The 13,824-nt window shown below is 47.0% G+C and overlaps 1 protein-coding gene and 1 long non-coding RNA gene across 4 annotated transcripts; one reads left to right on the top strand and one right to left on the bottom strand.

The window, feature by feature from the left end:
• Window positions 1-1,922: 1,922 nt before the first annotated feature.
• On the bottom strand, window positions 1,923-10,096 carry PURB (purine rich element binding protein B). Its single transcript, XM_070424881.1, has one exon. It carries the CDS (start codon window positions 10,075-10,077, stop codon window positions 9,148-9,150), a length of 930 nt encoding a protein of 309 aa, XP_070280982.1. The 5' UTR covers window positions 10,078-10,096; the 3' UTR covers window positions 1,923-9,147.
• A 310-nt stretch (window positions 10,097-10,406) lies between these two features.
• Window positions 10,407-13,164, top strand: LOC139017060 (uncharacterized). Of its 3 annotated transcripts, XR_011472754.1 has the most exons (4): window positions 10,407-10,816; window positions 11,518-11,901; window positions 12,625-12,771; window positions 12,866-13,164. It is a non-coding gene; the product is annotated as an uncharacterized lncRNA (long non-coding RNA). The 3 variants fall into 3 exon arrangements; XR_011472753.1 differs by lacking the exon at window positions 10,407-10,816 and having other exon boundaries at window positions 10,827-11,878; XR_011472752.1 differs by lacking the exon at window positions 10,407-10,816 and having other exon boundaries at window positions 10,827-11,901.
• The last annotated feature ends 660 nt before the right edge of the window (window positions 13,165-13,824 follow it).

Genomic DNA, 13,824 nt, shown 5'->3' with positions numbered 1-13,824 from the left:
AAAATATCCTCAGGTGAGGATTAAAAAAAAAAAAATTCAGCCCTGGCTGGTTTGGATCAATGGATAGAGCACTGGCTTGAGACTGAAGGGACCCAGGTTCGATTCCAGTCAAGGGCACATGCCTGGGTTGTGGGCTCGATCCCCAGTGGGGGACATACAGAAGCCAGCTGATCGGTGATTCTTGATGTTTCTAGGTCTCTTTCCCTCTCCCTCTCTGAAATCAATAAAAATATATTTTTAAAAAATTCAGCAGGGCTATAGCAGAACCAGTGCACCAGGGTGAATGCTTCCGGAGGCCTCTGTCAGTTAGTGACAACAGCTAATTTCCCCAGAACGTTTGTGATTTCTGCAGTGAGGCTCCAAGTGGGGTTTGACCATCAGCAGCAGCTTCACCTGGCAACTTGCTAGAAATGCAGCTTCTCACACTCCACCCAGACCAGCTGAACCAGAAGCTCAGGAATTGGCGTTTAAGAAGCCCTCCAAGTGACTGAGGCATATTCAAGCGTTCTATGTGAATCAAGCCCCCAGGTTCTCTCAGTGAGGGCGCTGCTGACACAATATTTCACAACTCCATTTGCAAAACTTTTTTCAAAATGAGCTATTTTGGGGTTTAAGTATTGATGTAGGTAATTTCAGCACAGCAGCCTAGGTTAAGGCCGTGTTTGAGTCCTTTGCAATCCTGCATTTTTTTTGTTTTCCTCTAGCAGATTCCCAGTCCTTCCTCCCTTTCTCTTCCTTATACCACAAGATCCCACATCCTCTCATCCTAACAAGATAAAACACTATGACCCAAAGATTCTGGTCCAGTTGGTCAGGGTGGTACTTGGGGGCATCAGCATCCAAGTGCTTCTGCAGTTAGCATTGAGAACCACCGGTGTATTGAAGTGTGTGTATGTATGTGTGGTGGGAGTACTTACTTTACTGGCTAGTTTATAGTGAGAGGCTTTAATATAAAGAAAATGTGGGCCTGGCTGGCATGGCTCAGTGGTTGAGTGTCGACCTATGAACCAGGTCACAGTTGCAAAGCTCAATCCCCAGTGGGGGGCATGCAGGAGGCAGCCAATCAGTGATTCTTCTCTCACCATTGATGTTTTTCTCTCTCTCCCTCTCCCTTCCTCTCTGAAATCAACTTTTTAAAAAAAGTTGCCAGTTCTGTTCCATCAAGGCACATGCCAGGCAGGGTTGTGGGCTTGATTCCCAGTAAGGGGCATGCAGGAGGCAGCCAATCAATGTTTCTCTTCCTTTCTCTCAAAAATCAATAACAAAATATTTTTAAAAATGGTTCCATTTCTAATATGATAGGTATCAATTATTATAGCCCTGAAAGGTAAAGAACTCCTTGAGTAAATTTTGAGTGTAAAGGGGCTTCTGAGATGAAAAACATTGGGAACCATGGCTGGGATCTACAGACATAACAATTTTCTGTTTCTTTTAATGTTAGCTTAAGACTGGCCTACTGGCCCTAGCTGGTTTGGCTCAGTGGATAGAGCGTTAGCTTGAAGACTGAACGTTCCCAGGTTTCATTCCAGTCAAGGGCACTAAAAAAAAAAAAAAAAAAAAAAAGACTGGCTTATCCACTCTGTAGGAAGTCAGTTATGATGACACACGAGGGCAGTGTCTTTACACCCACTGGAAATGATAGGGCCCAAAAGCCAAGAGAATAGGAAGAAACAAGTGGCCTGTCTGGGAAACGAACCAAAGCACAAAATTCATTGCAACTTTGGTTTACTCCACAGACTGCTTACTAATTAGAAATGGGAACCAGAGGAAGATGGAATATACTAGTACAATGACTTGTAAGTCATTTCAGTGGAAACTCACCCAACCCCAGACCCATCTGAGCCCCAGCAGAGGCTGTGTGGCACCTCCCTCCCCGTCACCAGGTAATTCTTTAAATTAGAGACACCAGCACAAGACTGTCATTCACTTTTCCGCATACTTTATTTGTTACAAACATACAATTTTTTAAATATAGACTGTAAAACTCCATTTGCAAAAGTCTGCTATTGTAAGGAGTACACACCAGCAGTAAGGATTCTTAAACTTTTTTCTGTGAGTTTTTCTGTCAGTTTTGCTAGTTAGTGGTAATTACGGGACCCGCCATTTTAGAGACCTGTCTGAAGCAGCCCTGCTCATCTCAAAATTGACCGCAATCTGAGCTTCAACCTCCAGGCAGTGAGATCAACAGCCCATCTAGACTCTGCTTTTGAACATTTTCAGGAAGTATGGTTTCTGAATGGATACTGCACTTTACGGATTTGTTTGAATTGCCCATGTAGCTGTTTGTTAAAGTGCATTCTTCTTTTAAAAAATAAGAGGAATAATCTTTACTCTTTAATCAAGGTACTTTAAAAATGAACTTTTTGGTCTCTCAGCAGATATTCCCAAGTTGATCCTATTACTACAAATTTTAGTGTTCTATTTACAAATATTTATAGGGTTACAGGTGGAGGGGACCTTATACATGGAAAGGTGCGGCTTCTTTTGAAGCAGAAGTCAGTCCTACAAATTCACACATAAGAACACACACTTGGTTTACAATGCACAGCAGGTGGGTATTTACACAGACTGAAGACACCCCAAAAACCCCTTTAAAGTAACTTCCATAGCTTCTCAGCCTTCCAGCCAAGATCAATTGTAAAGTGACTTTCAACCTTAGCTCTAGCTGCACATCTGATTATATCAGGAAGCTGCCTCCTGCTGTCAAGATTTGGTTTTACTTCATTCAATGCCTATGGATTCTCTACCAGCAGGACATCAGCCTCACTTTGGAGTGAAGACTCTAATGTAAGGAAGCCCTGATAGATATGACTGGAAACATCCCAGAATACAAATGGACTTTTTAAAATGATCATGGAAAAATACCTGCATGTATTTGCAAAAGGAAGCATAAATCCCCACTAATTTCCCTAGAACTTTAATCTTAATATTATTCAAATATTGATCATTGAAAAAACTCAAAATATACTTGGCCTGCTACCACAACATGCAAAACTGCCCACTCTTGATAAGTATGCCCTGCTCGATTTAAACTGTTTCTGCACTTGCCCAATCTATTAACTTCTAGGAAATCACAGAGCTTTTTATAGAGGTGGCATGTGGACTGGGAGAAAAGGGTCTACATCTCATATCTGAAGAGCTGGAAACAAAACTCCCAAATTCCTACACATGTGCTTAGTGACAGAATTTTTTCAATTTACTTAGGACTCTCCCCACAGTTATTTGTTCCCAAAAAAGCAATTTTAAAAGGGGAAATATACTACTTGCTCAGCTATTTTCAAATATAAAGATTTTTTTGAATCAACCTGATCTTGTGACACAGGGTAAGAGTGGGGACAAAAGTTTGCCTTTAAGGAATAAGGGTTGGTCTAAATCAATTTTCTTGAAAGAATTAGCCATTGAAATTGAAGATAGGAAAAAAAAATGCTAGTGGACAATGAATTTGGACAGGTCTATTGTTTTCTCTCCAATATTCTGAGCCCACATTTCTTCATACCAAAGATATTGGCAGTGAGACACTTTACATAAAACAGGGAAAATGAAATTTGCTCCTAGATTCAAAATCTGTTAATTACAAATACAGTCATATTCTCTTGCTGCTGTTCTAACGTCTTTGCCTGTCCCAATCGGAATCTCTAATTCAAGAGGCATGAGTTAGATTTTCAAATGAAAAGCAAAAGATTGTGAATAAAGGTGATTACATTGATGATATATTTCCTATTTCATTAGGAAATATACATTCATAAAGGTCTTACTTGGATCAGAGGTACAGATAACAATTGGAAATTACTTAATAAATCTTCATGATGCAATTTTGTTATTTTTTCATTTTCCAAATTTAATTTTTGGTACTGATAATTGCTGAAATAAGAGTCTGATGAAACGAAGTTTTAAGACTGCGAATGGTGACTTTAAGTAACAAAGTTAGCTGTAACAAGAGTCTATCTCTTAAAAAAAAAAGAGTCTATCTCTTGAAACTTCTGGGGTCTAACATTTAAAAATTAATGGGTACTTTTCTAGATTAAAAATGGGAAGTTTTAATTTGCTATTTCTATCTTTTATTTGGAATTTCAAACAGGAGATCGACATGCACTTTTTCTTTTTTGTCTATATTTTTCTTAAGGTAAATGAGTTTTTTCTTTTCTATAAACTATCTCCCCCTGCCCCCAGACCCACCTATATACTCATTATTCAGTTTATTCAATGGGAATAGTAACTGTTTATGAAGACATCTAATTGATTTACAGTACTCTAAAACTAACCCTGAAAACTGAACCTCATTCATTTACTATAACTTCAGTGCTGTTGCTGACAAAAAAAGTTACCTTAAGGCTCAAGGGAAACAAACGTATAAACTGTGAATGCAGTATTGTTCACTATCCCATCCATTGGAAGCTAGCAAAATGCATTCTGGATCAATAATACAAACTTTCTAACATTAGGAAAGATTTCTACTCTTCATACACAGAGTTAGAATAATATTCATAAGCAGATTATCTAGGGGAGCCTGAGAAACCATGATCCACATCACACAAAGAGTCCGTGTATTTCATGATCAAAAAGTGCTTTTTCTTGAGAAATATGTCAGGGTTAAATGGCAATATACAATGTAAAATCACTCCACACTTTCTCAAGTGAAGTACAAAATGGAAAAGGAGCAAAAACATGGGAGGCTCTGCCCTTTGAACAGGCCTTATGCATGTGACTTTTAAGGGTGTATTAAATTAAAATAGTTTTTAAAGAGTTAACAGTGGGATTTTACACCACTATATATATTCTAAAACCTGAGATTGGACATCAAAGCAATCAACTTTGTACTTATTAGAGCAATTCTGATACTTCCTAAAAACAGAAGACAACTCAATTGAATTAATAACTCCCAGATCAAAACCATTAAATTTCCCCAATCAAAAAGGAGACCAATCACAAACACATTAAGTACTAAGAGTGCTGCAGAACGACTCTTGGCAAATGAGTCATTTTTACATAAGCCAAAGTCACTTTTCTCCTTCCCCTTCTCACCAATCAAGGCCACACTATTTTCAAATGAATATCTACTGAGAGATCAGTTGTGCATTAGACAAAGTACCATAATTGGGTTAAAATGAAAAAAAGTTTACAGTGAAGAATACTTATGTGCATAGCTTACACACTCAAGCGTCTCCTTAATTTCATCCACCTCAAGGCAAGGTAGACGCAAGCAAATTGTCACCTTTTCATACCTTGTGTAGATCATTCTATACCCCCCTGTAAAGCCAGTCAAGGTCACATGTAACAAAGCATCCTCAGCAACTATAGTGCCTGAAGTGTGCAGCCGTTTACAGACCACTCAATATGAGGGCATTATTATAACCAGCCTCTTCTGCCCACAACCCTGCATTTTCAGATAAGACAGGATAATTGTTTTGTTTTGAGAAAACTGAAGCTTGAATCTCTTAAAAGACCTGCAATTTATTGCAAAGTGATCGAGAGGTAACAAAGGAAGCAGGTTAATGGCTGCCTGGACCCAAGACCTCTCAATCATTTTGCAGTAAATATTATGGAAAGTGACCTGACAAGCAGCCATGTCTGTCTCACAGCTACAGTCGCTTGCACCACCTACACGCCTCCCATAGTAACATAGGGTGTCTGGGTTTTGGTTTGGTTTTCGCTTTGATTTTTGGTGCCATCCAGATTTACACTTTGTTCTGTGCAGCATATGCACTGACAACTTCCTCTGCTGATGAGAACTGTAGTTCTACACGAATGACAGGTAGGGACAATAGAAACCAGAAAGGAATTATGGGATATACTCAGAGTTTCTTGCTCTTTCAATTCTGTTCCTAAAATTGTGGACTTTTTTCACTTCTGTAACTGCAGCAGTTTGAGAAATGAACATTCTACCAATTATTAGGAAAGACATTTTACTTCCCTATTTCTCTGGAATATAACGATTTTGAGCATGTCATTAGCTGCAATGTTTGCCAAAGTCAAAAACAAGCCCTAAATCACTGTGTATAGCAGTGGTTGAAAACAAAACATTTTCTGCCTGGATTTAACAGATTATTTCCTTTAATAAGCAATATCTATGACTGAGTTCTGAAAGATGGCCCGTTAATACCGCCTTGTTGAACAAACCACACATTAAAAGTGTAGTTTCTATTGTCCCTAGTTACTGGAAGGAGGATCAGTGAAATGCTACAATCAATCCACATCCTTCTGTAGCCTTCCTGCAGTAGGAAGAGAGGCCATCAACCACCTTGCAGGAGAAACAAACCTTTGAGATTGGTTAAGACTTAAAACCCACCACTATGACATTTACCACTTAATCTTACATAGGCAGGTCAAAAATTTTAATATAAATTACTTTTCCAACACATAGCTTATGCATTCTTTGCTCCTTTTTTTTGGAGGATTCTCAAATTGATTATCTAAAGATTTACATATGATATATTACTGTTACATGGTCTAATGACTAAGAAAATTTCTCTGGTAACCAAAGCTGATTCCATATATGGTAGTGTTCTTGGCATATATTCTATATGCCTCAGACCACTTCCACATTCTTTCTATTCAGCTAATTATAGCTTAGTAGCCACGGGTGAGGATTGTGAAGACCCTGTCATTTCTACAGAATAGAAAGGCAAGGCTAGTTACTGCAATTCAGCCAAACAAAAGAACAGAAAAAAAGAGTAAACCAACCCCTTAAAAAGGAGAGGTACCGCACCTTTGCAAAATTGAACTGGCTCACTGCAGCTGAGCAACAGAACCACCACTGAAGCAAGAAAACAAGTTGGTCTATACAGGAATTGTACATGATTTCAAAACAAAAGTTACAGCGGTCAACTAATAGCTGCAACCTTAATTTTCATTGCTGCCTCAAAGTTTGAAACTAAACAGTTTCTGCAAACCTAATGCTAGCTTCTCAGCTCCTTTACTAAAACTACTTAGGGATTTGTTCTCCGCAGCAAAGAAATAAAACACTCAAAACACATAGGTAAATACAGCAGGACATCATTGAAAACAGCTGCCTTGTAGTACAAAATACAGTACAAGTATACGGATGTCATTAAAACATCGAAAATACTATTGCTCCCATACAATTTAGGAAACATTCTTTGCAACGGAGAAAATTTAAAAAAAAAAGAAAAGCTTTAAAAAAATCTGTTTAAAAACTCTACTGTGGACGATGAGAGTAGAGAAATTGTCTGAAAAGGGCACCAATGTTTGTGGCTCTTCCACTTTTTTTTAAAATCTAAGATTAATAATATTCTGAATCACAGTCTAATTTGTAAAAAAGCCTCATTTTATATACATAATTATTTCCCTCCCTCTCAGCCACAATGCATGAAAACGACCTTTTTGTATATTACTTAATTCCTAATAAATACAAAAAGATTGTATATATTGAATAATACCAAAATAAGATAATAAAAAGGGTATGCAATAAATTAAAAGGCAGCTCAAATAAAGGGCAGTCATGCAGTTAAAAAAAACAACCACTAAGATTGTGGAGGTGGGGTTACTTGCCTCTTGGTTGAGAAGGTGTTGCACAAAGCATACCTGAAAAACTTTGGAAAGAACATAGCTCCCATTTGATTCAAAGTTACCTAGGTCTATGACACTCAAATACCTTTTGATGGGGTGGCATTAACTTGATTAGTAAAATCACTTCTACTGAAAATCCATTTAAAATATAGAAGAGGCGATCCTTGAAAACCCCAACTTTTATTCTTGAAAGACAGCTGGATAAACTGGCAAAAGCCAGTTTTGTTGAAATTTCAAGATGGTATAAAAATGCTTCCATATAGTCAGCATATTCCCGTTCACTTCGGCTCCATTCAGATGGATTTCAATTTCCAAAGGGCACACTGCTTGCTAGACACACATCCATCTTTTGCCAACATTGATTGTGAGGTACTAATACAATGGATCAAGTTTTTAAAATTTTATTTAAAAAGAATAAATGATGCTGGAATTCTGGACCTGAGGATCTTTAGTATTTGAACAAATCCACAGATTAAACTGAAGGTAGAGGAAGACTTCAGTTTTCGTTATTTCCAACTTTTCTGTTAGACGTATATTCCATTAAAGCTCAGGCTTGTAGCCACACTGTTCCTTTTTCAAGTTTTGTGGTTTAAAATCCAGACAACCAGTGGCCGAAACAGCCGAATTAGCCTTAATTCACTGGCTCACATGGTGGAGCCACAGGGATCTGGCTCTCATTCATACCTAAGCCATTTCTTGGTAATGACCTCCATGTTTAAGAGATCAGGGGGAAGAACTTTAGTGAGCAGCAACCAATCCACTCAAACAGTTTTTTCCTTGTGCTTTATGCCTGATTTTTTCTTGTGCCTATCTCAGCAACCCAGATGTAAAACTGCTCTTTCATCTTCAAAATTTTTTGCCAACTTTTAAAATATTTTAGTAACCAATTCCAGTTCAAGGTTTGACTTGTGAATCCATTTGCATCCTGGAAGACAATTCTGCAAAGACAAGACACTGGCCTTGGTCCAGATATGGTGCAAAGCCTTTAATCTTCAACAAAATGGACCCAATTTGTTTTCGTATTCCCCGTTGACTTTTTGAATTCCTATTTTGCCTTGTCCATGATTAAAGTTGCATTCCTTTTCATTAAACCTGTACCCTCAGAACTGGGTAACTGCAAAGGTCTCTCTCTTCTCAAGAATTCCATGAAGACCTAAATCCAAAATGCTGATTTCAATGGAGGTGAAGGAATAGACACTGCAATAGTAAGGTCTGGAGAGATCTTTAGGTTCCCAAGCACAACACAAGTTCAGCTGTTCTCACGAGGTCTGGGAAACTCGGAAGTGTTCCTTGGCCCAGGGTGTGGGAGGACCTAGCCCCCACCGGGGTTACCCCGATGGGCGTCGGACCCTCAGCGGGGAAACCACAGAAGCTGGGACTATTTTGCTCGGGTGAGGAGACGCTGTTCTCTTTGCAGGTTGCTGTCCGCTCCTTGGAACTTGACGGCTTTTTTTCTCTAATTGTCCGTGACTGTCCTCTTATGGTGATGTCTCGTAATCAACTACATTATTTTAAATGTTGTTTTCTCCCTGTGGGCCTCCCCTGCTCCCCCACCAGCTCACTGGGGACGAGACGAGGGGATGGAGGTGGGGGCGGAGGCCCGAGGGGAAGCGGCGCGTTTCAGTCCTCATCCACCTCCTCGCCCTCGGACTCGTCCCCGCCGCCGCTGCCCCCGCCGCGCCGCTCGTAGAGCTTATCCCGCTGGCGCTCCTGGATCTCCTTCATCTCCTCCGCATACCGGCAGAAGGCGCCCCCGAACTTTCCCCAGGCCTTGAAGGGGACGGTGATGGCGTTGCGGTAGGACGGCTTCACCTCGCTCACGCGCAGGAACACCCCGTACTTGTTGCAGCCCACGTCGAAGAAGAAGCGCTTCGAGTCCACCGTGATGGAGGTGCCTTCCGGGAGCTCCCCGTACGGGCCGCCGCCGGGGCCCGCGCCGCCGCCCGCGCCGCCCGCCAGCTCGTCGTCGTCGCCGCCGTAGTCGTCGATGAGCTTGGCCAGCGCGTCGCGGAACTCGATGAGGCCCTGCGCGGGCAGCGCGATCGTCTGGCCGCTCTGCAGGCCGCCGGGCGCGGGGCCGCCGCCGCGCGTGACGGTCTGGCGGATGCGCAGGAAGCGGCCGCGCTGGTTCTCCTTGAGGTCCAGGTAGTACTTGCGGTTCTCGCGCACCAGGAACTCGCTCTTGAGCGCGCGCCGCGGCCCGCCGCCCTCCTCGGCCGCCGCCGCCGCCACCTGCTCGGGGCTGCTGGGGCCCAGCTGCGCGTAGTGCTCGATGAAGTCGCCCAGGTAGTCGCGGAACTCGGCGGCCACGGCCATGGACAGCGTGAGGCGGCTCTTGGAGCCGCCCGCGCCCACCTCGGCGATCTTGAGGAAGCGGCCCTTGGCGTTCTGCTTCACGTCCAGGTAGAAGCGCTTGTTCTGGATGTCGAGCCGCTTCGAGGCCAGCTCCTGCGTCTCCTGCTCGCCGCCGCCGCCGCGGGGCGCGGGCTGGAAGCCGCCGGGCCCGCCGCCGCCGCCGCCGCGCTCGCTGCCGCTGTCGCCGTCCGCCATCTTCTCGGCCGCCGCGCCCTGGCCGCCGCCGCCGCCGCGCCCTGGCCGCCGCCCGCAGCCCGCCGCGCTCGCGCCCCCCGCCCTCCGCCCCGCGGCTCGCTCTCCGCGGCCCCCCAGCCTCGCCGCCGGCCCGCTCACTCTCTCCGGCCGCTCATCGCCGGCCGCCGCCCCCCACCGCCCCCGCGCCCCGCCCCGCCACTTCCGCCTGGTCCGCGCTGGCTTCCGGCGCGCGCGCGCGTGACGCCGCCCGTCACGCCCACCTTGTCCTCGCGGCCGGAAGCGCCGCGCGCGGCGGCGGCGGCGGCGGCGCAGAGAAGTGACGTCACGGAGAGGCGCGGGGAGCGTGAAGGGGACGGGACGCTTCCTGCGGGTGGCGCCGCTGTCACGGGCGGGCCCGGCCCTCGGCGCCCGCTGGTGTAGACAGAGGCGGGCCCGGGGCTCGTCGGCCCTCGCAGCAGATCGGCCTCCCGACGGGACGGCGGGCGGGCAGTGGACGCAGTGTTGGTCCCGGGGACCTCGCACGAGGCCTGGGACGTACGTGGGCGCGTCAGCGCCACTCCGACCCGGGAAGCGGGGTGAAGGCCGAGCCGGGACGTGGCGGGGGCGCCGCGCGCAGGGCAGGAGGACCCACGCCGCGGGTGACGGGCGCCCGGGCCTGCACCCTCCCAGCCCCGTGGCCGCAGGCGGACCAGCGAGCCCGTCTCCCCCCGGTTACAGGGGATGGTGGGCCCGCCTCCGGGTGGGTGTGAGGGTGGCTTGTGGTGCAGTTCATGGCAAAGAAGGTGCACGAGCTCGGGGAGGCCCGGGGCCGAGCTGTCCCGGCCGGTCTTCGGGGAGAGCCCCCCTCCCCTCCCCCACCGCCCCCCACCCCCGGGAAGCGCCCCCGCCCCTCCTCTCCCTCCTCGCGGCTCCCCGCGGGTCCGCGTGCTGGATCGCAGGCCTTTCTTCTCCAGTGAATCCTTTTTGGCGATGGATGCCAGTCGATTGCGTTTTATAGCCGGTAAACGAGATAAAGCATAAAAAACACACAGACGGACACAGGAAGCGCTAAGCTGCAGTTTCCTAAGAGACGCCAGGTCCTTCCTAGTTCCTGGGAGCCGGACACCTCGGGCCCCGTGCCGGCCTCGGCACCACGCCCGCCTCCCGTGGTTAGAACAACAGCTTCCAGCCGAGCACGGGGTTCGGGGGGAGACGAATCTGGGGCCTGGACCGTCCGGTCTGGGGGGTCTGGGGGGTCGGGCATTGTGAATCCCCGGGGGAGGAGTGTGACGTCAGGCCTCACCGGCCGCCATGGAAGATGCCCACGCAGCTCCGCCTCCGATGTCCTGCCAACCAGGCCCCTTCCCTGCACGGGGACCCCGACAGGGAGGACGCTCTATCCCCCCCCCCCCCCCGTTCGTTTCTTACCAGTTGGGTTTTAACAGTCAAGTTCTCATTTAGAGTCAGATGGACTGTGTGAAGATGGATGAACAGACCTCCTTTAGGTGGGAACGGGAGAGCCCGTGGGAGAGACGTTACCCGAACCGGAAGGTGCCCCCTCTCCCCCGGGAGGCACGGCCTACTGCACGGCCCAGCAGGAGGGGGGCCCCTCCAGGAACCACGATGGCCACCGCCCTCCTAACGCAGTTTCCTCCGGTGCATCCTTTGTTGGCAGCCCCGCTGCCCGCAGCCTCGCCTCTAAAAGAACGTGCCTTTCCGTTGGTCTCTGGACTGAACCCCGGTTCACCTGCCTTTGGACCGAATGTCCTGATTTATTGTTCCCAATAAACCCCTTTGCTGGAGAAATAGCTGGCGGTTTAAGGTCAGCAATTGCTTTGGTTCCTTGTAAGTTTCATTCTTTCCTTTTACACATAGGATCAAATACCCTATCACAGTGGTCGGCAAACTGCGGCTCGCGAGCCACATGCGGCTCTTTGGCGCCTTGAGTGTGGCTCTTCCTAAGCCTTAGGAGTACCCTAATTAAGTTAATAACAGTGTTCCTACGTATATAGTCTAAGTTTAAAAAATCTGGCTCTCAAAAGAAATTTTAGTCGTTGTCCCGTTGATATTTGGCTCTGTTGACTAATGAGTTTGCCGACCACTGCCCTATCATAATATTCAATAATCATGTTTTGTTTTTTGTTTTTCCAGAATTTTTACAGTTTGATTTTTAAAATATATGTGGTTATATATTTATATTTTATGTTGAACTCTAGTCTAGCTGGGATGTATTTTGGTGTGTGGTATGAACTGAAGAATCTAAAACATTTCTTTCAAATAACCAATTGTCCCAGTACTATTTATTGGCTAACCCTCCAAGGACAGATCTCAACAGGTGGAGATGGATGTAGCTTATGTGGGGCAGAGGGAACATTTGTTCCCAGATGGCTAGAAGTCTAGTAGGCTGGAGCCCCAGATCTGTGAGGTGGGAGTGATGAACAACAGAGTGGAAGGTGGCTAGACTCGGGGAGACCTGATTTGTAGGCAGGAGGGAGGTTGGACTGGAGCCAAGGGGGAGCCCCTGGAGCTGTGTGCATAGAGTGTGATGCCTCCCCTCTGTGTTCCCAGGAGGTGGTCCGTGATCGAGGACAGCGTGCGTGCGCTCAATGAGGAGGCAGGACTGGACATGGCTGGTGGAGAGGGAAGGGAAATGTGGGGTTCGGGCAGGAGAAGGTCAAGATTTAAAAACCCAACATGGAGATGAGAGAGGATGCTGTGAGTGACCAGCTCCCACGGCTGTTCTAGAAGGATGAGTTTTTGTTTCATTGATTTAATATGTTTTTTAAAAATATATTTCTGTTGATTTCAGAGAGGAAGAGGAAAAGAGAGAGAGAGAAATCAATGATGAGAGAGCATCATTGATTAGCCGCCTCCTGCACACCCACCACTGGGGATCGAGTCCACAACACAGGCCTGTGCCCTGACCGAGAATCGAACTGTGACCTCCTGATTCGTAGGCCAACGCTCAACCGCGGAGCCGTGCTGGTCGGGCAAGTGTGAGTTCTTGTTGGAGATGGCAGGGAACGCTGAACTGAGACCTTAGAGGGCCCAATGCTGCAGAGTGAGGTGCCCCCTCCCACGAAAGTCCCAATAAACTCCGCTACGGAATGAGCTGCTGCTTTGATGCATTTTTGGAATATTAAACATTTTCCCCGGAAGTATATTCCTTCTCGGTGGCCTTAAGCACCTGTTGTGGCCGCCTGGTGGCAAATCTGGCATGAACGAGGGCCTCTCAGTGCCGGCACGTTAAACCTGAGGAGCTGGCTGGGTGCCCGGAGGAGGCGTGCACGCAGCTGTGGACCCAGACAAGCGAGTGAAGAACAGGGCCAGCAGCAGGGATGCAGGCTTGGGAGCTGCCAGTGGATGGGGTGGGCTTGACGTCCGCTTCCAAGGGCTGCATAGAGCAGTCGGGGACAGGCGAACGAGATCAGGGGAGAGAGAGGCCAAGGGGTCCGAGGTTTGGGTCCGTGCGGAGACGGCATGGACCCTTCCCACTCGCCCTGGAAAGGTGCTGGGAGGACCCAGATCCTGAGGAGAGGAGCAGAGGCCGCAGCCCAAGTCTCCCTTTCTTTTCGTGAAAAGAGAAAGGGAGAGGGAGAGAGAGAAACATCAATGATAAGAGAGAATCATGGATCGGCTGCCTCCTGCACGCCCCACACTGGGGATTGAGCTTGCAACCCGGGCCTGTGCCCTGACCGGGAACTGAACCCGTGACCTCCCGGTTCATAGGTCGACACTCAACCACTGGGCCTTGCTGGCCGGGCTCCA

This window comes from Myotis yumanensis, unplaced genomic scaffold, assembly GCF_028538775.1.
Source record: "Myotis yumanensis isolate MYYU_CA2020_CCGP unplaced genomic scaffold, mMyoYum1.0.hap1 SCAF_9, whole genome shotgun sequence".
Lineage (NCBI taxonomy): Eukaryota > Metazoa > Chordata > Mammalia > Chiroptera > Vespertilionidae > Myotis > Myotis yumanensis.
This window is presented reverse-complemented; position numbering and strand designations above follow the sequence as displayed.

Excerpts from the sequence above, each read along its gene's own strand:
- PURB (XM_070424881.1), bottom strand. The coding sequence starts at position 10,077 with ATGGCGGACGGCGACAGCGGCAGCGAGCGCGGCGGCGGCGGCGGCGGG.